At 39.8% G+C, this 25,182-nt stretch overlaps 1 protein-coding gene across 4 annotated transcripts in view; it reads left to right on the plus strand.

Moving 5' to 3' along the window:
- TRAK2 (trafficking kinesin protein 2) overlaps positions 1–22,485 on the plus strand; it is a 28,628-nt gene extending 6,143 nt beyond the window's left edge. Inside the window, exons 2-17 of one of the 4 annotated variants that reach the window (XM_064451872.1) lie at positions 470–803; positions 1,777–1,971; positions 9,035–9,088; positions 9,861–9,931; positions 10,574–10,690; positions 11,933–12,142; positions 12,699–12,777; positions 14,540–14,670; positions 14,878–14,952; positions 15,594–15,728; positions 16,329–16,408; positions 17,105–17,308; positions 17,445–17,743; positions 18,086–18,355; positions 18,566–18,665; positions 19,256–22,485. In XM_064451872.1, the coding sequence (XP_064307942.1) occupies positions 767–803; positions 1,777–1,971; positions 9,035–9,088; positions 9,861–9,931; positions 10,574–10,690; positions 11,933–12,142; positions 12,699–12,777; positions 14,540–14,670; positions 14,878–14,952; positions 15,594–15,728; positions 16,329–16,408; positions 17,105–17,308; positions 17,445–17,743; positions 18,086–18,355; positions 18,566–18,665; positions 19,256–19,934 (2,736 nt within the window). In that variant the 5' untranslated portion in view covers positions 470–766 and the 3' untranslated portion in view covers positions 19,935–22,485. Of the gene's footprint in view, positions 1–469; positions 804–1,776; positions 1,972–7,292; positions 7,638–9,034; positions 9,089–9,860; positions 9,932–10,573; positions 10,691–11,932; positions 12,143–12,698; positions 12,778–14,539; positions 14,671–14,877; positions 14,953–15,593; positions 15,732–16,328; positions 16,409–17,104; positions 17,309–17,444; positions 17,744–18,085; positions 18,356–18,565; positions 18,666–19,255 lie in introns of those variants that run through there. The other 3 variants (XM_064451870.1, XM_064451873.1, XM_064451874.1) reach the window with 3 other exon arrangements.
- Positions 22,486–25,182: the final 2,697 nt, after the last annotated feature.

Raw genomic sequence — 25,182 nt, forward strand, 5'->3', positions numbered from 1 at the left:
CTTTTTTTTAACAATCAAAATGTTAAGAATGACAGTTTTGAAATCCTGCCTTTAGAATCCATCACTTTAAATAAATGTAGTAGCCTGAAGAAAATTTCTGTTTAGTTGGAGCTGCTGTCCTTTAGAGTAAAAGGGAAGGGCCTCATTTCAGTGAATGAACCTGTTGTACGCTGAATATTATCTAGAAGAGGAGGAATAGTATAGACAAATAGGTAATTGACAAAGTCAGTGCTGAAGGTGAGGTGTTATGTCTGCAGGGAAAAGACCTATTTTTAATGCTACATTTTACATGTAATGTGTAAACTGGGGATTTAAATGTTTGTTTACTTTTTTGTTGTTTTTTGGTTAGTTAAATGATAGTACAGGGAGGAGATTCAGACTGAAAGAGATGAAGTCACGTTAATTTACCTGTCTCATTTGAAAGAGTGACGTCTGTTAAACTTCAGCCTTCTCTTTGTTTTATTTCTAGATGATGGCTGAGCTGAGAAGCTCATGAAGCTTACATGAAATATCCTGTTGATATTTCTTCTGCTCGGTAGTAACCCAGGTGAAATAAGCATGTCCTAAGATGGCAATAGATCTGGAGTATGAACCAGTCTACAGAAGTGAGTTGATGCAAGATTTGTTAGTGTCTCGGTGGCTTGATGGCTCTCACTTCCTCTGTTTCTAAACCAAAGCCATCTTTCTACGAAAGCAATAAAGGGACGGTGCACAATCTGACTACAGAATGCTATTTCCAAAGAACTGAACTGAGAAGAAAGGACTCATGAATTTTAATCACAGGGGCTTGGAGGGCGTCTCTGGTAAGTTGAAAAATTAACTGTTACAAATCCTGAATGTATCTTAACATCTTGCAGAACATAAACCTGAAGACAACATTAGGTTTCACATTCTTTCTATTGCTTATCTGATACTGCAAATGAAGAAAGATGGTGAGTCCTCTTAACTAGCTTGTAAAATCAGCTTCCACTGTAAAATGTTCTCTGTAAAATTCTCAGTGTCAATAATCAACATTGGCATTTTTTCCATTGAAAGATATTGAAGATAGTCTTCATCTTTAGTGGAAATGTTCGAAAGATAATTATCATACAGCTTTGATATGCAGTATTTTAGCAACTTAGAATTAGTGTTTCTTTTTTTTGTAATAATTGCAAAGAGGTTAAGGGAAGGACAGCACAACACAGGAAGAGCTAAACTTCCTTTCCAGGATTTTGAGTATTGAGTTTCTCAGAGTGTGATTCTATATGGATGATAATGGAATTTTATATTAGTTCCTTGATTTCAAGGCAGCGTTCAGTTGATTTTTCTAGTTACTTTAAGATTGTTTACATCTATATTCATTACCAAACAAAAGAATAATCAGAAGAACAATAAAAATGTGAATTTCCTTCAGAAAAGGGAAGTGTAACTATGCTAAAGCCAATGAAACCTTACCAAATCAATAGCTGGTAAAATGTAGTTTTAGCTCAATGAAAAGAAAAAGATAGAAATTGAATCTCATCATATTCAAGAAGTCGGAGGGAGTCATGGATAGATCAGCGTTCCAGAAAGTTGTGGAGTCAGTTGGCGATGAGGAACTTCCAAATATTACAATGTAAATCGAGTATTGATTCAATAAGTATTCTGGTAATTTGTCCAGTACTGACTAATTCTTTTCAAATCTACTGGCAGTTCATAAAGTATTTTATAGTATAAGAATGGATACTACTGTAGCAATATTAAATATAGGTTATATTTAATAGTAATATACTATTACTGGCATTTACTCACTTTCAGATGTCTGCTCCAGTGAGGACCTTCCTGAGGTGGAGCTGGTGAACATGCTAGAAGAACAGTTGCCAGATTACAAGCTACGAGTGGACTCTCTGTATCTGTATGAAAATCAAGACTGGATTCAGTCCCCTGCCTGCCATGGACATCTTCCTGAAATCACTTCTCCAGTTCATGATGAGGAGCCTTTCCGTTACATGAGTGAGTATATTTGGGCCTAGGATGGGGGTTTTTTTTGGTTGGGTTTTTTTTTCATTGTTGTTTTGTTTTGTTTTTAATTATTGAAGAGAAAACTGTAAGAAAACGGTAAACAAAAAAATAATATTAATATTATAAAGTGCTCAAATCTGGAAAACTTCGGACAGGTGGAAGAAAAAGCTGAGTTCAGGTGAAGTCCTGTAGTTCAGCACTGCAATTCTGAGGGCTGATTTAGCATGTCCCATGGCTGCCTGATCATTAGATTTCACATAGAAATAAGAGTGGGAACATGTGATAGTGAAAAAGAGGCAGGAACCTAGAATTGTGCTAGATTAGATGTAATACAAGAGCTATGGACTATGCAGCAGCTCTGTTTTCAGGAATGTTAATGAAGCTTCTAATGCTAATAATGGTTCTTCTGAAGATGTTTGCCTTGATGTTCTATGCAGTATTGCTTTTTAAATGCTGTTAGTGGTTACTTCTGGAGATAGAAATGGTATGAATGCCAGATAGGTGGGTACTAGATCAGTGTTGATCACTGCCTTCCAGTTTTGAAAATACTATGTAACTTATCTTTAAACCTAGCAGATCATAATGAAGAAAATGGACAGCTTCTGATCACATGAAGAAACCTTTAATATGTCAAAAATCAAACGTATAAAAGGCTGCCAAAATAACTGAACACATACTTGCCTGTAGTTTCAAGTGTTTTCACATGAAAAGAGGAGAATGCATTGTAATTGCTTTGGAGAAATGGGGAAGTTTCCCCCATATATTGGAACTATTGGAACAAACCACTTGGGAGAGTGAACTTGGTATTTATATACAATTTGTGCTTATAGAATACAATGTTCTGAGCTGGAAGGGACCCACAAGGATCATCAAGTCCAACTCCTGTCCCTGCACAGGACAACCCCAAATTCACATCATATCTCTCACGGTGTTGTCCAAGTGCTTCTTGAATAGTGTCAGGCTTGGTGCCATGACTGCCTCCCTGGGGAGCCTGTTTCAGTGCTCCACCACCGCCTGGTTGAAGAACCTTTTCCTAATATCCAACCTAAACCTCCCCTGCCACATCTTCCTGCCATTCCCTCGGGTCCTGTCATTGGTCACCAGAGAGAAGAGATCAGCACCTGCCCCTCCTCCTCCCTTGTGAGGAAGCTGTAGGCCGCGGTGAGGTCTCCCCTCAGTCTCCTCTTCTCCAGGCTGAACAAACCAAGTGACTTTAGCCGCTCCTTATATGGCTTCCCCTCTAAACCCTTCACCAACCTTGTGGCCCTCCTCTGGACATTTTCCAGTAGCTTTATATTCTTAATGTACTGTGACACCCAAAACTGCACACAGTACTCAAGGTGAGGCCGCACCAGTGCAGAGCAGAGTGGGACAATCATCCCCCTCAGCTGGCTTCAATGCAGTGCTTGATGCACCCCAGGACACTTTTGGCTCTCTTGGCTGCCAAGGCACATTGTTGGCTCATGCTCAGCTTGCTGTTGAACGGAACCTCCAGGTCCCTCTCTGCAGAGCTGCTCTGCAGCCTCTCATTGCCCAGTCTGTATGTACAGCCAGGGTTGCTGTGCCCCAGGTGTAAAATCCAGCACTTGCCCTTTCTAAACTTCATATGGTTGGTGATTGTCCAGCTCTCCAGCCTGTCCAGATCTCTCTGCAGGGCCTCTCTGCCCTCAAGAGTGTCAACAGCTCCTCTCAGTTTTGTGTCACCTGCAAACTTAATTAGTATTCTTTCAAGTCCTGCATCCAAGTCATTAACAAAGAGATTAAAGAGTACTGGCCCCAAGATGGATCCCTGCGGAACCCCACTAGTGACTGGACATCAGCCTGATGTAACCCCATGTACTATGACCCTTTGAGCCCAACCCATCAGGCAATTGCTCACCCACTGCATTATGTGTTTATCCAGCTGTATGTTGGACAATTTGTCCAGGAGGATACTGTGAGAGACAGTATCAAAAGCTTTACTGGAATCCAAAAAGATCACATCAACAGGCTTTCCTTGGTCAACTCAGTGGGTGACCTTGTCATGGAAGGAAATCATATTTGTTAGGCAGGACTTTCCCCTCATGAACCCATGCTGACTGGGACCAATGACTGTGTTGTCTTTCAGGTGTTTTTCAGTAACTCCCAGAATAATCTTCTCCATAATTTTACCAGGCACAGAAGGGAGACTGACAGGTCTGCAGTTACCAGGGTCATCCCTGCTGCCCCTCTTGAAGATTGGGACAATGTTTTCCACCTTCCAGTCAACTGGGACCTCTCCAGATTCCCAAAAGCATTGAAAAATCATTGAGAGAGAGATGCCTCGCTATGACATCAGCCAGCTCTTTAAGTACCCTTGGATGAATCCCATCAGGCCCCATCGACTTAGAGGGATGCAGCTGGAGCAGCAAGTCCTGCACAAGATCAGGGTTTATTAGAAGTTTATCATTCCCACAGTCATGGTTCTCTAGCTCAGGGCCCTGGGGGTCCCAGAGCCCACCATCAGTGTTGAAGACCAAGGCGAAGACAGCATTAAACATCTCTGCCTTCTTTATATCCCGGCTTGTGAGGTGACCATTCTCATCAAGCAATGGGCCAATGTTATTTCTGGCCTGTCTTTTGCCATTAATGTGTTTTTAAAAGCCCTTCTTATTGTCCCTCACAGAACTGGCCAGCTTCAACTCTAGCTGAGCTCTGGCTGCACATATTTCCTCCCTGCAGTGGCGAGCAGCATCCCTGTAGTCCTCCCATGTCACCTGAGCTTGCTTCCACTGGCCATATACTTTCTTTTTTTCTGCTTATTTCAGAAAGAATATTTTGCCTCGCCTGCTTGACTTCCTACGCTTTGGGATTGCCTGCTGGTGTGCTTTTAGGAGGTGACACCTAAAAAGTGGCCAGCACTGATGGACCCCAGCACCTTCAAAAGCTTTTCCCCAGGGGACCCTGAGCAACCTAAAGTCTGCTCTCCTCATGTCCAGAGTTGAGGTCTTGCTGGCAGCTTCCCTCCTGTCACCATAGATTCTAAACTTGACTGCTTCATGGTCACTGTGGCCAAGGTGGCCCCTGATCTCCACTTCTCCCACGAGGCCCTCTCTGTTAGTAAACAGCAAGTCAAGGAAGGCAACCTTCCTGGTTGTTTCCCTTAGTACCTATACCAAAAAGTTGACATCCAGATGGTTTAGGAACCTTCTGGACCTGTTTGCATTCCAGCTCTTTCGCTACATATAATGCCACGCCCGGCCTCACCTGCCCTGCCCATCTCTCCTAAAGAGCTTGTAACCATCCATCATGGCACACCAGTCACAGGACTCGTCCCACCAGGTTTCATTTATGCCAATGATGTCATACCTCTGGGACTGGGCCAAGGCTTCCAGCTCCTCTTGCTTGTTCCTCGTGCTGCACGTATTTCTGTAAAAACGCTTCAAGTGTGGCTCCTTGTGCCCATCACCAAATGTAGCAAGCTGAGGAGTCTCACTAGCACACAGCTCCTCCAACTTTGGTGAGTCTACCCATTGCTCATTACTGATTAGCTTGGTACCACCTCCTTCCCCCTTCCAGTTTTGTTTAAAGCCCTGTCAATCAGCCCTGCTAGCTCCTGAGCAAAAACCATTTTCCCCTTCTGAGAAAGCTGAATACCATCAGATGTCAGCAGACCTGGTGTTGAGTATACCATCCTGTGATGGTATACCGAAAAAGCCAAAATTCCACCTATGACACCAGCCTTGGAGCCACATGTTGATGAGCTGGACCTGCCTGTTCCATTCAGTATTCTTCCCTGATACTGAGAGGATCAAGGAAAATACTCCCTGAGTACCTGAACCTTCAACCATCTGTCTCAAGGCTCTGAAGTCCCTTTTGACAGCCTTTGGACTTCTCCTTGCTACGTCTTCTCTGCCAACATGGAGAAACAATAGTGGGTAATAGTCTGAGGAGCTTACCAGACTAGGGAGCTTCTTAGCAACATGCCTTACTCTGGCCCCAGGAAAGCAGCAGACCTCCCTGTGGGTTAGGTCTGGTTGGCATAGTGGACCCTCTGTTCCCCTCAGAAGGGAGTCACCTATGACAACTGTCCTTCTTTCTTAATGTGAGTAGTTGTGATGTAGGGGGTAGGCTGCCTAGACGACTGCTCCCAGAAAGACCTTGATCCCGATCATCTGTCATCTGCCCTTCCAATTCCAGGAAGGAATCTTCCTTGAAGATACCTCCTCCTTGTACATGCCACCTCTGAAAGGGTTATTTGGTTGTTGTTTGTGCTTTAAGGCTCCACCCAGGGTGTATAACAAATGAGTAAGTAAAAGTAAAATATTATCTCCTAAGAATGCAGTACTCGAAAATTTAAAGCAGTCCTGTTATCAGTTGAAATTGCAGGCTTGGAACTTTTTTTGACTGTGGAAAGTATTTGGAAAGCCACTTAATGTTTATTGCTCGGTCTGTTTCTGATAAAAAAATCATTTATGTTTGCAATATTAATAGTTGAGTGAGCACTTTTGTAGTTCACTGGAAGCAGCTGTGTAGTCAGTGGGGTGTGTACTTGCCTCTAAGATTTGATTATAAGTAAGCGGGATCAGAGTCTGTCAGTGCTGGGAGGAACTTTACATCAAATGTAGCTCCGCTGAAGCTCTTTGGCTGACACCTGCGGTTCCAGTGTGATGAAGTACAGAACTCTGAGAGAATGACCTTCAGTCAGTGTGAGCCTGAGTTTCCGAACTGCAGTGGGAGGAAGGGGATTTATCGACAACGTTTTAATGAAGGCAGTGGTATTTTTTGGCTGTCAAGGTACTACAGAAAGTGGTGTCTTCCTCTTTCACCCAGTGGGATACTCTTTTTAACTATAGAAAGTGTCCTGTGAAAATAGTAAACTGCTTGTGAGAGTTTTTTTGAGCAGTTGCCATAGATGTTTTCTTGACATTCTCAAAAATGAGCTGTAACAATGACTGACATTAAGTTAAAAGATAACTGTTAGGCATAACATACAAAACTAATTCTATCATTTAAGAATGATGTTGTAACTGCTGAGTCATAAACTCAAGTTAAATACAGTTTATGTTTCTCCTAGAAATTGTCTAAAGAGATTGAATGTAGTAGTCATCCTATTAGCTTTTCTGAGCCTAGTAACTTACAGGGAGATACTTGAAAGGTCCCAGACAAATACAGACATAAATCAAGATCTAGTTATAATCATCGCTGAAGAGCTTGTTAGGTGAAATTTGTATCTTTCTTTCTGTTGACTGGAATTGGGAATAAATGTGACAGTCATACTCTTGAAGTGTAACTTGCATTTTTTATGTGTATATCTCCCCTTCCCTGTATATTTATGGAAACATTTTTATAACTTTTTCTTAAAAAGAATGCTAAACTCATGGTGTGAGTGAATTTGTAGTTGACTTCTAAGAGAAAAAAAACAAACACAACAGTTATTGCACTCGAGCTCCTCCTCTTTTTTATGGTGGCTGCTGCCTGTCAGAAGGTTCATCCAATGACACATTGAGTTCCCACTGGCAGTGTTTTGAGTGAGGTGGAAGAATACTTTCTGCTTCATCTGTGGTCGCATAAGAAGCTCTGAATTACAAAACGTCTGTCTTTAGAACTAGTTTGTATGGCTTAATAAAGGGACATGGCACAAAATAACAAGAATATTAACCAAAATGAAGAGTTTCTTGCAGCTTTCGCTTGGCAAGGTGAGTGAGGAGTGATCGCATATGTGCGTGTTCACAAGAGAGATTTGTACAAAATATGCATAACTTTGATGCTGTACTGTGAGAAAATAACAAAAGTTGTATAGAGCTAAGTTTCAAAGCTGTTAGTTCTGTGATTTCATTTATCAGAGTAAATATATTTACTTTTAGGAAATTGATTTTAGTAACCTAGCTACCTGAGTAACTTTGTATGTAATTAGTATAAATCTCTATTAAGGTGACTTAGCATTGGATAGAAACTTTTACCCTGAAATCGCTTGGTGGTCAGAGTTACCACAGGAGTGCTGGCTATAATATTCTGTCTGTAATGGCTGAAACTTACTATGTATGTGCAGTGACTTTTCCAAATACTAGTAAGCCAGATGAGTTTTGAGTCCCCTCTTGGCAACCAATATCAGCAACTAAGCGGTACAGTAAAATTGACCTCCCAAATGCTACTTATGCTACTGAGAGATAGGTACTTTAAATTTTGTGAAAAGTTTCTATTTTTGCCCTGCTTAGAAATACAAGTAATAATAAATGGCACTACTGTTAAGTTCAAAGCTCCTAAATACTTGAACAGCGTGTATTGGGGTTTTATGCCTACTGATCTGCTTGATAAAAAGCATTTGATTTGTTAGTTTGTTTTATTTTTCTGTTAAGCTCTTAGAGAAACAGTTCAGTAAACCGTTTTCTTCTACATTGTTTTTTCTGTTATCCTGTCTTTCAAGACTGCAAGAAAATGTCTTTCTATACCAAAATGCAACTTGTTTTTCTTCCTAACATAGCCTTAGTGTTATGTTTTAAAAGGTTAATTATGGACATTATGTATGTAAAGAACATACATAGCTTATATAACATATAAAAAGAAGGTTAGCGTGCACTTCAGCTTGACACTTCACTGTCTCAGAACTAAGTGTGCAGTCCTCAAAAAGAACAAAGAAAAAAACCTGAAAACCAATACTACTAGGTATTCAAAGTATGAACTGGATTTAAGCAAGGTAGAAGAGTCAAGGAAATCTTCAGAAATAGATTTAGATCAAGTCCATAGTAATCTTATTTTGCAGTGGAGTGATGATGGAATTAGTTTCAAAACAGGTTAACTTAGACCTTCAGGATCCTGGTCCCATAAAGGAAAACCAGCAAATTTCTGTTGAACTTGGACAAGCGCAAACATCTGTCACCTGCAAGTGAGAAGTATAATTCTGCTCCTGGAGAAAATGATATTTAAATGTTTCTTTAAAAGTTCTAAGAAAGTTTTAATAGTGTAAAAAGTACGTTTACACATGCATTTATTTTTCATGGTGGTGGATGCATGCAAATAAATCACCTATTTCCTTACATTTCAATTGTTTCTCCTCTTTGTTCTCCCCCCCATCTTTCATTTTCTGTCACTCTAGCTCTTATTGAACTTCCTTCCTCCTCCTTGGCTGGATCTCACAAATTTGCACAAGGTAATTTTTTTCTTCACTAGCACCTTCTATTTCTCAGGACAAGAACTAGAGCAGCCCAGTGCTTTCTGTTTTAGCACTGTGTTTTGTTCAGTGTTGTCACAAACTCTTCATGCTTTGTTTATTCTTGACTCAGTCCTGTTTTTCAATCCTACTTGTTCTCAGTTTTTTAATAGTTCTACAAACTCTTCAAACGTTCAAGTCACTCGGTCAGTAAGATAGGATTTACTGCTACATCTGAATTGCAGATGGACGTTATCCCATTTCTTTTTAACTGTTTCCAAAATGATCAAGCACTTAATCACTATGTTTCCATGACTAGTCTCTGGGGTCTCCATACTTCCTGTGTATAGCTATCATACACATTAATGGGAATTTTGTTTCAAGGATAAAGTCTGCAGGTGTGTTCAGCTATATTTGCATATGCTCCAATATACTCTTCCCTCTCCCCAGCAGGCTGGATGATTTAGTAGCTTAGCTGCATTCAAAAAGTTCATATTAAGAGATTTTTCTCCTTTTTCTAAATTTGAAGGATGTGTGAGCACCTCAAGTTTTAGCTAAAATTGCTGAAAGGTGTAAATGTTCAATAACTCATTGTATCAGTCTCCCAAGTGATTATTGTTTTATATTTCTGAAGTTAAGATGCATTGTCATATCCTCCACTAATTTCATCAACTAAGTACTGTATAAACATCCTCTGAATTTTAGCTCTCTCCCTTCCCAGCAGTGTTCTTGTACTTAAGCTACTTCACTAAGTATGTTTTTCTCTTCTCAGTTCTTGGCACAGATAATGTGGAGCAGAAAACCTACAGTGATGCTGACACGGTCAAACATCTGTTAGCTGAGGTATGCTCATCTCTGTAATGCTCTGTTAATATATTTGAGGAAGGTTTTATTCAGCTACTGGATGTTTTGGTTCATTTATCTTCAGGAGCTGCTTATCAAGCACAAGAAGCTGCCCATTGGGTTGCACCATCTCAGAAACAAAATTTAGCAGAACTGTGGGCACCCATGGAGCCAGTGAGGTGTAAAAAATAAAGAGCTTTCTTCTGCTCTCCTGTTGCTCCTTTGCTTCTACCCTCTCATTACTATTCAGGTTAAGCAGCCTGGTCTGGAGAAAGTGTCACTTGAAAGACTACAGGCCTAAGTGTATGTGGTTTCTTTGTATGACTCAACAGAGCCCATATAACCTCTTCAGTACTCAACACAAAAACCAGAACTGTCCCCAAGTTTGGTGCTTTCTCCTCCCCATGTTACTGCAAATGACTGTGGAAGAAAATGTGCTATATAAAGAAACACAGTTATGGATGTGGTCTGGGTCCAGATGATGAAACGTTAATCATTGTTCTGATAATGTTGATCCATCTGAGAGTGAAGGGGATCCTCAGAGTGGAGATGCATTAAACAATAGCTAGGAAAATCTAAAACTGCTCTGAATTTAAACCTTATCTGAAGAAAAGTGTACATTTGTTCTCATTTTTTGAGCAGAAGGATCGGGACCTGGAACTGGCAGCTCGAATTGGACAAGCCCTGCTTAAGCGAAACCATCTGTTGACAGAACAGAATGAAGCACTAGAAGAACAGTTAGGACAAACTCTAGATCGAGTGAGTGATCTTTTTTCTCCCTTCCATCCTCCCTTTTTTTCCTTTTTATGATGAAGGTAAGAGGATTAATAGAAATCTATTATTTCATTTGTAAAGCAGGTGATTGCTGCTCTAAAACTACAGAAGTACACTTAGATGTCATTTTTCCTAATTGTTATTGTTCCATCAGCTTTCTTGGTCCAAGATTGACTATGAAGAATGCATATTGTAATTAATGAGAAATTATGAGAATGTTAAGTATTATTATGATATATCTACAGCAGGATTGCATTTTCAAAGTGTTTGTTTTGACCATCAGTCTGATATCCTGCCGTTAAACTAAGAATCTAATAATTTAAGTCAAAATAAATAGTTGGTATATGACATGACCTGCTACGTAACAACTTCACAGGTGAGGAAAGAGCCAGAAAGTGATCTGGCTTAATGGGGTGCTTACACTAAGAATGAATGAATAAATAAATAAATAAAATGTAATGAAAGCTGAATTCTGTTCAACATCTTCACTCTATCTGTTCCTTTAACCACAGATACTTGATCTAATCTTTGCTTTGTTTTTCTTTCTTAAAAATGAATTAAATAGTTGACAAATGATAAAGTATCCCCAAGTTTTTTAATCCTGGGGTCAACAGATGTAGTGTAAGTTACACTGAAATGGATTTAGCTGTTTGTATAAAACAGTATGCTGGCAATAAAAACATACTCATAACTAGCTGTAGGACAGCATAAACTTATGTGTTCATATAAAACTTTAGATATGCAAAATAGAATTTATCTAAATGAGGTGTCTCTTTTTTATTTGTGTAATGTTTAGGCTGGGGGGTACCAGTCTATACATATAAATAGGTGACTATCAGTCCTTTTCTTCAGGAAGTTACAGTTTGGAAAAATGGTCATAATCAAAATGGTAGCGTGTTAAAATGTAAACATGTTTTAAAGCAGCTGAAAAATTATTTTGAAGTAAACTAAAAAAGTAGGTTCTGGTTCTGTTGTCCATTCTTGTGTTATCTTGAATTTTCAGTTTCCCTTACAGTGTTAAAATTACTATTTTGTGAACTTCCTATAAAATAAATACAGATTGAATCTTTTGTGCAAACATAAGTAAATGGATCATGATCTGTGAGCTATTTTTTAATCTCATTGTAGACTGGAGCAATGATGTTCCAAGAGGCTGTATAAATAACAGGCTGTAATATTGTATAGCTAAAGTGTATTTAATGAGCTGGTGATCTTCTTTTGTCATAGGTTAACCAGCTGCAGCATGAACTGTCAAAGAAGGATGACCTGCTTCGTGTTGTTTCCATTGCTTCCGAGGAGAGTGAAACAGATTCCAGCTGTTCCACACCTCTTCGTTTCACTGAGTCTTTCAATGTATCACACGATCTGTTGCAGCTGGATGTCTTGCAAGATAAACTCAGAGAGTTGGAAGAGGAGAATCTTGCTCTCCGATCGAAGGTATATCTGACTTACAGTGTATACCATATATGCTGAATGTGAAATAAATCGGGATGGTTGAAAAATCCCGCATCTGGGTTTCTCTTGAAGTGTATGACTGTTTTGTATCACTGTATACAAATTATATCCAAAAGCTGTTCTACTGAGATTTTTTCAGTGCCATAAAAGATTTGGCTCATATCATTCAGTTTTCAAGATTTTTTTTGTCTAAGAAGTTTTGAAGCAAATTAAATTGCTTACGTCTGATTACTTTGTTGGTTTACTTTCCCTACCAAATGAAATATTTTTGCAGCAGTATTTTATTACAGGCAAGAGGTCAGGTTTTGTTCATGTGTCTGTGTGTCTTTTACTCAAAAGACCAATACAATTCAGGGTAACAGGTTATGGTGGAAAAATGGTTAGGAAGTATGGCCAGATGCATAGGAATTATGAAGATAGAAGGGAGACTCTTCAGTTGCAAGAATTTCAGAAATAAAACTTAGTAACATTAGTAAATTTATAACATTAATATATGTATAGAAAAACTGAAATTGGAATACCAATAATTTTCTTGAAGGCTTGCCATCTGAAGACAGAAACCATTACATATGAAGAGAAGGAACAGCAACTGGTCAATGACTGTGTCAAAGAGCTCCGTGAGTATCCAGGCTGTATCTTGCAATGGCAAAATGGTATTTGAAGTACGTAGTGCCTACACCTTAGTTATCTCTGAATCAGAAAATAAGCTTCAGTAATTTGTGCCAATTATTCAAGTCTTGCTCTTTACCCAAGTGCAAAATTGTTTCTGTATTTCACCAAGTTTCACTCTGGCATTCAGCTTCAGGTATGTGTACTCTGTTTAGAGAGAGAAAACGAACACCAAATCTAATGTCCATAAACCTCCTAAACTGAAGCCTACAGACACTGGAAAATCAACAAAATATACTTCTTTATAGAGTATTCAGCACATTTGACATTGAAATGTAATCAGTCCATAGATTCTTAAATTCTCATTCTAAATTACTGTGTATCTATGAACACATTAGTTTATTTTTAAAATATGTTTTATGAACCAAAGCATTTAAATTGGCTGGTGTTTTCATTTCTCTAGAACAGTTGTCCGTATTTACTTTGGGGAGCACTTACTTGCAAAGAATTGCATCTACTCTTATACAAATGCCTGCTAAGTACTCTGAAACAATAAGGAACAATCCTTTTTTTGTGTGTGTGTGTGTGTGTGGTGATTGTGTAACCTGATGGTACAATTTTTTAGCTGTAGGCATTTGATGTGTGCTGCTTCCTTTGTGCATAATAACCTTAAGCTTATATTTTAAGATGTTAAAAATTTTTCTGTCACCACCATAAAGAAGAATGGGTTGTTGCTTGATTTTTCTTGTTCCAGATGACCATAAAATACTATGAATTGATACTTACTTGGTAGTTAGTTCACTCCTCTGAGAAAATATATATCCTTTTCAAATGGAAGTTATTTCATATAAGCTCTTCTCTTTTCCTTCAGTGAGAATGTGAGTTCTGTTTTGTCCAATTCTAAAGCACATACAGGCATGCTAGGTAACGCAGACTCACAGAAAAAATCTTCTCTCAAAGGTTGTCTAGTCTACAACTTTAAAATTCGTATCTTCAGGAAAAAGGTGTCTGACTATGAGCTTAAATGTCCACAGGCCCATGGGCAGGACCTTGTTCTACAGTAAATCTGTGAGGTACAATAACCACTAAATTTGTAGCATGACCTTTATGCAAGATCGATCAGACTTTATTGTGACTTTGCTGTGCTTTCAGGGCAAGTATATGAGCAAGACTAACTGCATAAAAAGATTTCAGCTTTTTGAGTTGCTTTGTCATCTCACTTGATGAAGTGCCTTTCAGAGAAAAAAAAGAAACTGGAAATTGTATGCAGTGGATCTTTGGGGAATAGATAGTGTCCAGAATCAAGAGCTGAACAGGTGTATGTTACACTTGACAAGGTCTAACAAAATGCCTTTGCTTACAGAGAATGGTAGTTAATAACAAGATCAATTAAGAGCCTGTCTACTTCAGCATATTCCAAGTCTGGCCTTGGTCATGAGCCAGTATGGGATTTGAAATTTTTTATAGCAGCTTACTTTGGATTTTATTATGGTCATTTCACATACCTGTGATATGCATTTCAGGTTCTGTGTACTTAGCTCTTGATATGTTACACCTGCATTTAAAGTTAACTCTCTTTCTCCTCCTCCCCACTGTTTATCTTTTCCCTATGGATGTTCTAAGGCATCTGCTCTTACCTACTATGAATTGATTTCCTAAGAGTATTGATAATTTTGCAGATCGTTATTGACTTTCACTAATCTTTTCTGGGTTTGTTTTTTTGTCTTTGTTGGGAAAAGCTCTCTACTAAGTTCCTTCTATGATTCGTAGGGCAAACAAATGCTCAAATTTCCAGAATAACGGACGAATTGTCAGAGAAGAGTGAGGAGGTGGTTCGCTACCAGGAAGAGATCTCATCCCTCTTGTCTCAGATTGTTGATCTTCAACATAAACTCAAAGAAGTAAGGGAATGCTGATGAAGATTGTGTGCACGTGTGTGTTTGTGCATGCGTGCATATGCCCACCAGTGCTTACAGCAGGGAAAAATCAGCTTGCAAGCCAGGGGGTTACACTGCAAGAGAGTGGCTGTTTCAGGGAAGTATGGCAGAAGATCAACTCTCTAAGGGAAATTGGCTTAGAAAATGATGAGCACCTTTTTGTGCTTTCAGCATGTGATTGAAAAGGAGGAGCTGAAACTTCACTTACAAGCTTCCAAAGATGCTCAGAGACAACTGACAGCAGAGGTACTGAAGGCTTCTATATATACACATTCAGATAAATGTTTGGAATTGAAAAAAAGAGAAAACTAAGAGAGAATGGGAACTATTGCTTTTTAATTATGTAGGGCTTTTCATTTTTCACTGTGGTTAGAGTCATATGATTGGAGGAAAAGAATAATTATTTTTCTTTAAGTCTACACAAATATTTTTGTAGTTCACAGGAGTATGAAAGGCAAGGAAGTTGTTCCAAGTAGAGATGTCTTACTATTCTTAGTAGTTATAAGAAAGAGCGTGTTTTAGTTTGAATATTACTGATTATATCAACAGTACTGTAGCTCAGTAGATTTTAAGGAAGTTCTCTTTTTTGCTTCTTTCGCATCAGCAGTTACTGTACTTCCAGAGTTTTCCAATGTATTTTCCTTTGGATTTTATACTACTTCTTCCTCTTTTGAGTCTTAATTTGGACTTCATGCTTCACCACTACAATCGGTGCAGGTGCTATGCTGACCATTGTCCATTCCAGACGTTGGCATGTGCCATACAGTTGGAAAAATACTACAGTGTTGAATCAGTCAATACAGGTTTCTATAGGAGTTAATTCAGTTTCATTCTGTCTCTTCTTTGAAGCTTACCAGTGTCACATGATGGCCTCTCGTCTCTTTCAGCTACATGAGTTGCAAGATCGGAATGCAGAGTGTCTAGGGATGTTGCACGAATCACAAGAAGAGTTGAAGTTGCTGCGCAGCAGAGCCAGCTCTGTTGCTTGTCTCTGCCACTCACAGTCATGTGGAGCATTTCCTGTGGTAATAAATACCGCTAGCATGGTGTACACCTACTGGCATATACGGTCTGTAGCAGCATACAACTATATAACAGGCATTACAGGAGCTGCAGCAGGAACTATTTTGTAGTAGGCAAAGGAGCCGATCTAATGGTTTTTCAATTATTTAATGTGTACACTTTTGAGAATTTTATGTGTTAGGAAACTAGCCATTCACTTGGCACATTGTGATATTAAAATAATTTTTCCTTTTTATATGCCTTTTCTGTTGAATACGGGAATTAGCATGTTCTACAGCTAGTACTCAATTGTGCTGGTATATTGTTCAGTGTTGATGTGAATTTTATAACTTGGCACTGTTTATAAAACCAACATAAAGAGTATCAGGAAAAAACAGACGTTGCTAACGAAAACTGAACCCATACTGGTTATACTTGGGCATAGTTACAGCAGCATGCCCTTTCTTCAGAGACCAGAGGGTTTGTCCAAAACATACTGATACTGGGGAAACAAATGGAGATTTTTTTGAGTATTTTTTTAGAGATGTTTACTACTAAAGTTGATAGGAGAAAGACTTTAACCTAATTCGTCAACTCTTCTGGTTTTCATTTTTCTCTAGGATTCCCTTGCAGCAGAAATTGAAGGGACAATGCGGAAGGAATTGAGTCAGGGCGATGAATCTGTTCTCTCCAAGCAAAAGTATGTTTTCAGATCTCTGTGTGCTTTTTCCCTATGCTTGTAAGGTGAAACTGATTTCTCAAAATCTATAAATGTGAATTTTCCTTCTGTAAGTTTTCTATGTAACTTAATAAAAAAAGCTTTGTAGTATTCAAAACCTTTTCAACTTTGAAACCTACTATTCTTATTTGATTCTGTGAGGAGGTTGGGAATTTGCTAAAAGGATGTTATTTAATTCAGTTTGTGAGATTTTTTTTATGCAAATTCTCTGGTGCACAGCAATAGTTTTATGCCTTTTAATGCGTATAGAAAAATTCTCAGGCAAATGAAATTATAGCTGAAAGGCTGATAACAATTTCCAAAGCCCTGAAGACCTGTTCCTGGATCTCTTTCTTCTGAGCAAGAAGTAATAAATTAAATATATGCTTCTGAAAGCGTATATAAATTAAATAAATAAAATACATGCTCCTGAATGTTCTCAAGTGGTTATCAATAAGGGTTCAAGTCTTTCAGGTCGAAGAAAGTGGTAATTCTGATACTTCATAGAGTAATACTCCTGAAAACAGGAGTGTCTTAGGCAATCCTGTTTTTCTGGGCTTAAACCTTTTTAGTCAGGTCTCTGCAGACTTTGGAAGTCTGTTGTTCAGAGCTTTTTCTTGATACATCTTTTTCAAAATGCTTCTGCAAACCACACTTGTTTGCTTGTCTTTTCTGCAGAGGTCAACAGAAACGAGTGTTTGACACTGTGAAGGTTGCTAATGTCACTCGTGGCCGCTCCTCTTCCTTTCCCGCCCCATTGCCAATCCCTGGATCTAATCGGTCAAGTGTTGTTATGACAGCAAAGCCCTTCCAGTCTGGCCTACACGAGCTGGAGAGCCACACCCAGATGACCCAGAGGAGCAGCTCTGAGAAGAACTTGAAGTAGGAAACACAGCCTGTTATCTTCTTTCTAAACTGGCTGATTCAAAACTCAATCCAAACTGGACCTCAGCTGTGTAAGAGAGAACTAGTTAATTTAATGGTCTTGATATCTATTTTTATTTGATGTTTCTCACAGAGACACTCATAATCCTGGCCAGCCAGGTACCCCTGGAGACAGTGACTTAGTCACAGCTCTGCACAGGCTCTCCCTCCGTCATCAGAACTACCTGAGTGAGAAGCGGTTCTTTGAGGAGGAATGGGAGCGAAAAATGCATTTGCTGGCTGAGCAGAAAGAAGGGGCTAGTGGCTGTAGTACACCAACAGAAAGCTGTTTTTCCCTGGGAACAAACTCAGAATTGACTGATCTCTCTGCCAGCTCTAGTAATCTCCGTGTCCTCCTACCAGAAAAATTGCAAATTGTCAAACCCCTTGAAGGTAAGAGGATGATCTTCCTTCTCTCACCAACAGAAAAGGATTTTACTTTAATTTGCCAACTAAATCATTGTTGGTGTGTGTATGGCTAGGTATGATATGCAATAAGAGGAAGTAGTAGTATTTGGTAGGCTATGTACCATCTAGCTCATCAGTATCACTTTCTACTAGGGTTTTTTATACAGTGCTAAGTGTTAGGATTTTTCTTGGCATGGCTGTCCAAGTGCATCATGTGTATCACAGCATCAGCCCCAGTTGGCTGGAGTTGTTTTGATCATGAATTCTTGTAACTCAATACAATAGTAGGTAATGGCTCTCTGAGACCCTTCTTTTTTGTCACACCAGGATCTCAGACCCTTTTTCATTGGCAGCAGCTTGCTCGACCCAACCTAGGCACCATTCTTGACCCAAGACCAGGTGTTGTTACAAAAGGATTTACCCCTCTGTCTGATGACACTGTGTACCACATCTCTGACTTGGAGGAGGATGATGAGGAAGAGGGTATAACATTTAAAGTGGATCAGACCTTCCCGGAGGAAAAAAAATGCACAGTGGCAAAGCCAATGGCAGGGATTTTCCTGCCACCTATTACTTCAGCAGTAGCACCACTCACTGGTAAGAAGCGTGCTTAGTGTTTCTTCCTCTTTTTATTTTGCAGTGTCTTTTTCTCACAGGGAAAGTATTTGCCCCTGTGACAATGCTGTCTTTGCTTTGTTCTTCACTGAAAAAAAGCAGTGATGATAACATTATCTTAAACTTTGCTTTGAATTGTTCTTATCTGTCTTTATTTTTATCCTCAATGGATGTAAATTCTTCACATTGCAGCCTTGAATCCAGGGAAGTGTCTGTCTTCCACAAATTCCACGTTTACCTTTACTACATGTAGGATCCTTCACCCATCTGACATCACTCAAGTTACTCCCAGGTATGATGACTACTGACAGCCTAAACCTTGCTACATAGGATTAAACAGTTGCTTTCTGGACCAGTTTTGAATGATACCAAGGCAGCTAGGCAACACATAGGATGTTACTCATGCAAATAGTTATAATTACAAAGGGGAACCGTGAAATTCTCTAGAGTGAGAATTAAAACGGGTTAGGGTAACTTAAAGGAAGTAAACTTATACTCTTAAATAGCAAATGCCTTATATCATATACCTATTGTAAAAAAAAATATATTGATTCTACAATAATTTTTTTTTCCAATTCTGTCATAATTTTTTTAAACTAAGTTATTAGTGGACATCAGTGTTGATATTTTATCTAATACAGAATAGGTGACCACAAAAGGTAAATTCAATGGTACACCAAAGCCTCTCTGTCAACCTAGTATCTCCCAAATACTTTGCAGAATGATAATTCTGAATGTACTAAAGCTGAAACTGTCACAGGTAATAGAAATAGTAGACTTTTTCTCAAGGCTTCTGTATACTAAAAGGCAAATACAGAGCAGAGCAAGTATAAAGATGTCTAATGTGTGCATCTTCTCTGTTTCATTTTTGGTTTATTTCAGCTCCATGGGTGTCCCGTTTTCACTTGGAAATACTGGCAGCAGTATTGGAAACCCAGTAGTGAGCACTCCAGCCACTTCTTACAGGCTTAGTATTGGAGAATTTCTCACCAACAGAAGAGATTCAACTACTACTTTCAGCAGCACGAGCAGTTTGGCTAAACTATTGCAAGAACGAGGCATTTCTGCCAAGGTTTACGATAGCCCTATTTTAGAAAAACTGCCTTTGCTACAGCCCCCTCGAACTCTCCCCATTCCTTCTACTCCACCAAATTCTCCCTTGCGTTCACCTTGTCGTTCCCCTCCACTGTTTGAGCCTCGAGTGCATCACTCAGAAAATTTCCTGGCTTCTCGACCAGCAGAAACGTTCTTGCAAGAAATGTATGGCCTAAAGCCCTCCCGTAATGCTCCAGACGTAGGCCAGCTGAAGATGAACCTAGTGGACAGATTGAAGAGGCTGGGTATTGCCAGGGTGATCAAGCCCCCTGAGACACAGGACTGCAGGAAGAATCAGGGGCCAGAGTTTAGCTTGCGGAGGCAGGACTCGGCAGTGTTTTTAAATGCAGGTAGTAACTTAATGGCAGGACTGAGAAGAAACCAGAGTCTTCCAGCCATGATTGGAGCATTGGGAGCTCCAGTTTGCACACAGTCATCAAAAATGGATATCCTAAAGGAGGACTGACTGGTCTGAAAAATTACTTCTAGCACAGTAAATAATACATGAGGGATAAACATCCAGTACAGGCATCATTAGATGTGTTACAGAAGAGTTGGAGAAGGCATGTGCATGTTAAAGATGTGGGAGAGAGAAGTGTTGGGATCAAGGAGAAAAAGAACATTGCTTTGGTTTCAGGAAGAAGGCTTTAGTGGAAGATAAGAAAGAAGACACCAAAACTTAGTTTTGAGACCCCCTTCAGCATCTGTCTTAACTTAAGCGAAAATAAAAGACCATTGTAGACATTCTCAGTATTTTAACCTTTTAAACTGTATGTGTAGAACTGTCTTGCAGGTGCTGTTCTATTTTTTTCCACCATACAACCATAGTATTTTGCTAGTTGTTAGCAGTCAGGCTGTATCATTTAAATATAATATTAAAATAACAGCAATCAGACCAGCATTATTGGTCCGAGTTCCTCTCTGTAGCAAACAAATATGAAAACTTGGATTTTTTTTAATTCTTGTGTTTTCCATTTCAGGAACTCCTCTTTTGAATTCCTCCCCACTTTTATAAACGGGAGAGAACTTTTAGTTCTGTGGAAGAAACAATACTCCTGTTTACAAACACAGAAACTGGTGTCAGGATTTGTATTTTGAAAGAGTGCAATTATTAACAGAAGTTAGTTTCTTTCCAGACCTTCTGAAGCATGCAGAGGAAGGTGTAATGAAAAAGAATTAGGAGGCTGGAAAGTATGCATTAGGGTGAAAACTTCAAGCTAAGAAATCTTTCCAAAGTGCGCTGTGCGTCTTCTTAAAAGAGGGTATTTTTGCACACACACAAAAAAATCTCAGGCACATGTCAATGTTGCAAAAGGAAGTAAAACCTAGGTGCTTGATTCAGGGTTGTCTTTTTATTTGACAAAAGCTGAGAGCTTTTACTTCAAGACAAGTGTCGGAAATTCAGTAACCTAACTCTTCTCTTAACAGGTAGACATTTTGTATATTTGAGAGTTCTGGAGCAAACTTCATGCCTTTCATTCACTTATTTCTGATTTTAGGGAGGATTTTGTATTCAGAAACGGGAAGGTGAAAGGTAGCATTCTCTGTAGCATTTTAATGAACATAAGTCAATTTAGTCTACACTGAAATCCTGTGTTTTGATGATGGAGAGTGGTTATGAACCTGACTCTGAAAAAAGCTGAGGCAGACTTTCCATCTCAAAAGAGAAGTCCATTTTAGAAATCTGATTTCTGAGTAGTAATCAGCAAAATAATACTGCCCATGTTGCTTTCTTCATTCTTTCCTGACCAAGATTCTAGTCATAACTGAATAATGTACAACAGATTTATAGTGTAACTTAAAGAAGAAAAAAAGCTTGCCCAAAATTCCTCAGAGCAATGGCTCTTTGCTAGTGATCTGAATGGAAACACCTTCTTAATCTTTATGTAATTTTTCACTGTACCTGTCAACATTTTAAAATTATTTTCAAGTTTAGTTTCCATAGAGTTTGCTAAAACAGTCAAAGTTTACCTTGCTTGCTACAGTGTATGTGGGACATAGCTGGAAGCTGTCTGGGCATGTGTATGAAGCATCAGTATTACACTGATTTGCATTTGCCATAAGGCATATTTACTGTTAATCAGCACTCTCGTTGCTGCAGGGTTGAGTGGAGTAGGGCAGGAAAAGAAAGCTTCTTAACCTGGTTCATAGGAAATTTGTAACCTGGCCTTTCTGCTTTCACAGTTCTGTAGATCTTGTGATGATTCTTTGGTAGAACAGACTTTTTTGTAAAAGGAAAGGAGTAACCACTTCAAACTTGCACAGGGATTCTTAGAAGAAACTTGTCTGTCAGCAGCGCACAGAAATATTCAGGAACTCCTGGAGTTGCCTTTTTCTCTCTGAACAAAATCTTACACTTATAAAGGTGAATTTTATTTAAAATATTATATACGGGTTAATTTTTGTTTTTAAATAAAAAATATTTAATGTCTTCATGTAAGTATTTATGTTTGTACGCACTTAGCTGTGCATGGCATCTTGCCTAGCTAAATAAGGTAAGAGTAAAAGGAGCGGGGTGAGGCGATTTTGCTCTCCAGTGAACTAAGACGGGTATGTCTGCTGTGTATTTGGTACTTCTAGGGAAACAACAGGAAGGAGTTAACAAAAGATTAGACAGTTTGGTATCAACAGAATTGTATAGTGTGAAAAGTGTATTGTGAAAGTTTTGAGAGACAGAAGGAAATTCTTGTAGTATTTACCTTTATTCAGATTGGCTTAAACCAAGCACAAACGTACAGCTTTCTAGTTTCACTGTTTTTATAAACTCGGTGATGCCTGCACACTCAAAATACATGTGGTCAAAGTTAAAAGTCTACTGGAGTCAAACAGCAGCAGAGAGGGAAGGAGAATATTGGGTCTGGGCCTCATTTGGTTGTTACAGGAGTGGAATGCACACAGTGTTTGGACAGTCGGGGAACTTCATGGTATTTTTTTCATCTGCTTTTTGCACTTACTGTTTGTTTCATAGTGGAATGTAAATTTGATAATAAACATGTATAACATGCCATTTTTCAGTATATTGGTCATCTTGAGTGGTTTGTTCCAGACATCATCTTCTATACTACAGTGTTCTATAAAAAACCTAAAATTAGGCCTTTTTTTTGCTAAAATTTAGTGATTGTTATACTGTACACGAGCTTGGTGAGCTGGTATCTGCACAAGCGGTGGCTGTAAAACCTGAGAAATTGATTTAAAAACTTGATCAGGCTGTACTGGGCTGTTTGCTGTTGTGTTTATACCTATGCAGTTAAACGTGGCAGACGTGCAGCACAAGCTGTGGTCTGACTTTGCGTAGTCAGACCATTAAACATTCAATGCTTAAATCCAGAACAGAACGCTTACAGAGTACCTTCTGCAGTCTGAAACGCCTATTACTTGAGAATGAAAAACTTCACTAATGAAGAATAGCTCATCAACCTCTAGACAGAATATTTGAATTTGAGCCTCACTTTAAATTAATGCGTTCGTGTTTTCTGGTACTTTGAGGGGGTTTTGTGCATGTGTGTTATTTTGGGGGTTTTTTCCTCCCATTATTTTACAGCAGCTGATATGTTCCTTCAGCATTATAGTGTTAGACAAGTGTTGTCTGACACCACCACTGTTGTTTTTCCATCTCAGTAGCTGATGCTATGTGTCCTCCGTATTTGTGATAAATGGGGGTAGAGGCTGAAACCAAGCTACTTACCCTTTGTGTAGGTTTCAGTGAAGTTCCCTTGGCACAGAGGTGCCAAACTCTTGCCAGTCTTGTCAGCCTGGAGCTGTGCATACCACTGTCTGCGCACACCCCAGCACTCATGTTTCAGGCTGGAAGGTTCTGATCACTTTCCCCAAAACACTCGGTTCCTTCAGTGGTACAGAATGGGGACAACGTTGATTTGCAGTTAACAGGTTCTTACTTGAATTAGACTAACAGTTACTGACAGTGGTTCCTTTAGCAGTCTGTGTGCATGACACCTCAAAGATCCAAGAACCACCGTTATGCTATGGTAAGTGTCCTGCATTTAGCTTTCATATTTTTCTGACAGGAGAAGAAGGGTTTGCACTCTCGTCAGACTGAAGCCATCTTTTCAGCTCAACTTTTCATATGCTGAAGGTTAGAAATTGGACATTTTGAGGAGACACACTCTTCCCACTGTTCTCTGTAATTGTCACACCTAGAAATGGTTAGGCAGGATCGAGCTGCAAGCTGGAACACCAGCATCTGGGTTGCAAGAGACGCTGACCAAGTTTCCTTCATTAGCAAGTAGGTAATTTACAATGTTTCCTAATATTCATTGTATTTATGCATGAGTACTTAACATGTTTGCATTTGTATTTGCACATCCTCAGAACAAAGGCCAGTGTTACCAACTTAACTAAGGCCATTACAGAAGTGTGTCCCACAGTGGAGAAGCATTAAAGCCATAGGCAGCTAAATAGCACCACAGGAACGTTAGATACTGGTAGAGCTGGGATTTCTGGCTGTGCATTCTCTCTGCATCAAAGCTGTTCATGGTGCGTTTGAAAAGAAAATTAATGTCAGCATACAAGTTCCTGGTGAACTCAAGAGACATGATTTCTCCTGAAACGCCTGAACCTGAGGAGTACAGCCAGCTGCTGCTTTGTAAGAGTGTATGCGCTATGTAAGAGTGTAAGAGTTTGGGGAGGTGGGGTTTTTTCCCACTTTTTCTCTAGCACTTCGCATGTAGTAAGGGAAGAGAGTTGTAACCCTTTTGAAGCTGCAGGAAAAGAGCTAGAAATAACCACAAAAGCTCAGGTGTGCCTGAGGGAGGGTGCAAGGAAAAGCTTCCTGGAGAAAATACATTTAATGAGCCACGTAAATCGATGGGACTCTGGCAATTCTGAAAAGAAATTCTGAGTGACTCTGCACAGATGAGACTTGGAAATGCCTTGAGCTTCTTTCTTCTTTTCCTTTTAGTTGGTCACACTGCTAAAGACTTTTGACAGTCTCCCAGAAGCGAGGGCCTTTAAATAGCATTTTATGCAATGGAGAAGTGAATACAAATAAGGCCTTTCACATGGGTTGGAGTCTCCACCTGGAAATATCTGTAACTCTTACAGCTGAGCTCTCAGTGTGTAGGTTTGGGTAACTGTGCTGGTTTTGGCTGAGAAGGGGTTAATTCTCCTCACTGTGGGGGTCGGCTACCTTTCCAGCTTCCCGCGCTCTGCCGCGTGGCGGGGGGGCTGGGAGGGGCAGGGCCATGGTGGGGGCGGCTGACCCCGACTGGCCAATGGCAGGTTCATTCCGTACCATGTGACACCATGACCAGTATATTGGGGGGGGCGGTGGCAGCACGGAGGCGGCGTGGCGTTGGGTCGGCGGGCGGCAGGCAGCTGCGGCGCACGCGGTTTGTTTTGGCGGTTCATTCCCCCTCTCCCCTCCCTTCCCCCTCCCCCGGGGCTTTGCGCCTCTCATTGTTCTCCTTTACATTGCATTTCTATTGTTGTTTCTTTTAATTATTAAACTGTTCTTATCCCAACCCACGAGCGTTACCCTTCTGATTCTCTCCCCCATCTACCGGTGGGGCAGTGAGCGAGCGGCTGTGTGGGGCTGAGCTGCCGCTAAACCACGAGTTATTTTGGCGCCCAACGTGGGGCCCGAGGGTTGGAGATAACAACAGCTGCTGGTCACAGCACCATGTTGTCCTTTTTGCAGTTGGTGTTAAAAATCGGTGTTGGTTTGTTGAGTCTGCTGTGTTCTGCTGTGATTAGTA

This window comes from Phalacrocorax carbo, chromosome 5 (assembly GCF_963921805.1).
Source record: "Phalacrocorax carbo chromosome 5, bPhaCar2.1, whole genome shotgun sequence".
In the NCBI taxonomy this organism is placed as follows: Eukaryota; Metazoa; Chordata; class Aves; order Suliformes; family Phalacrocoracidae; genus Phalacrocorax; species Phalacrocorax carbo.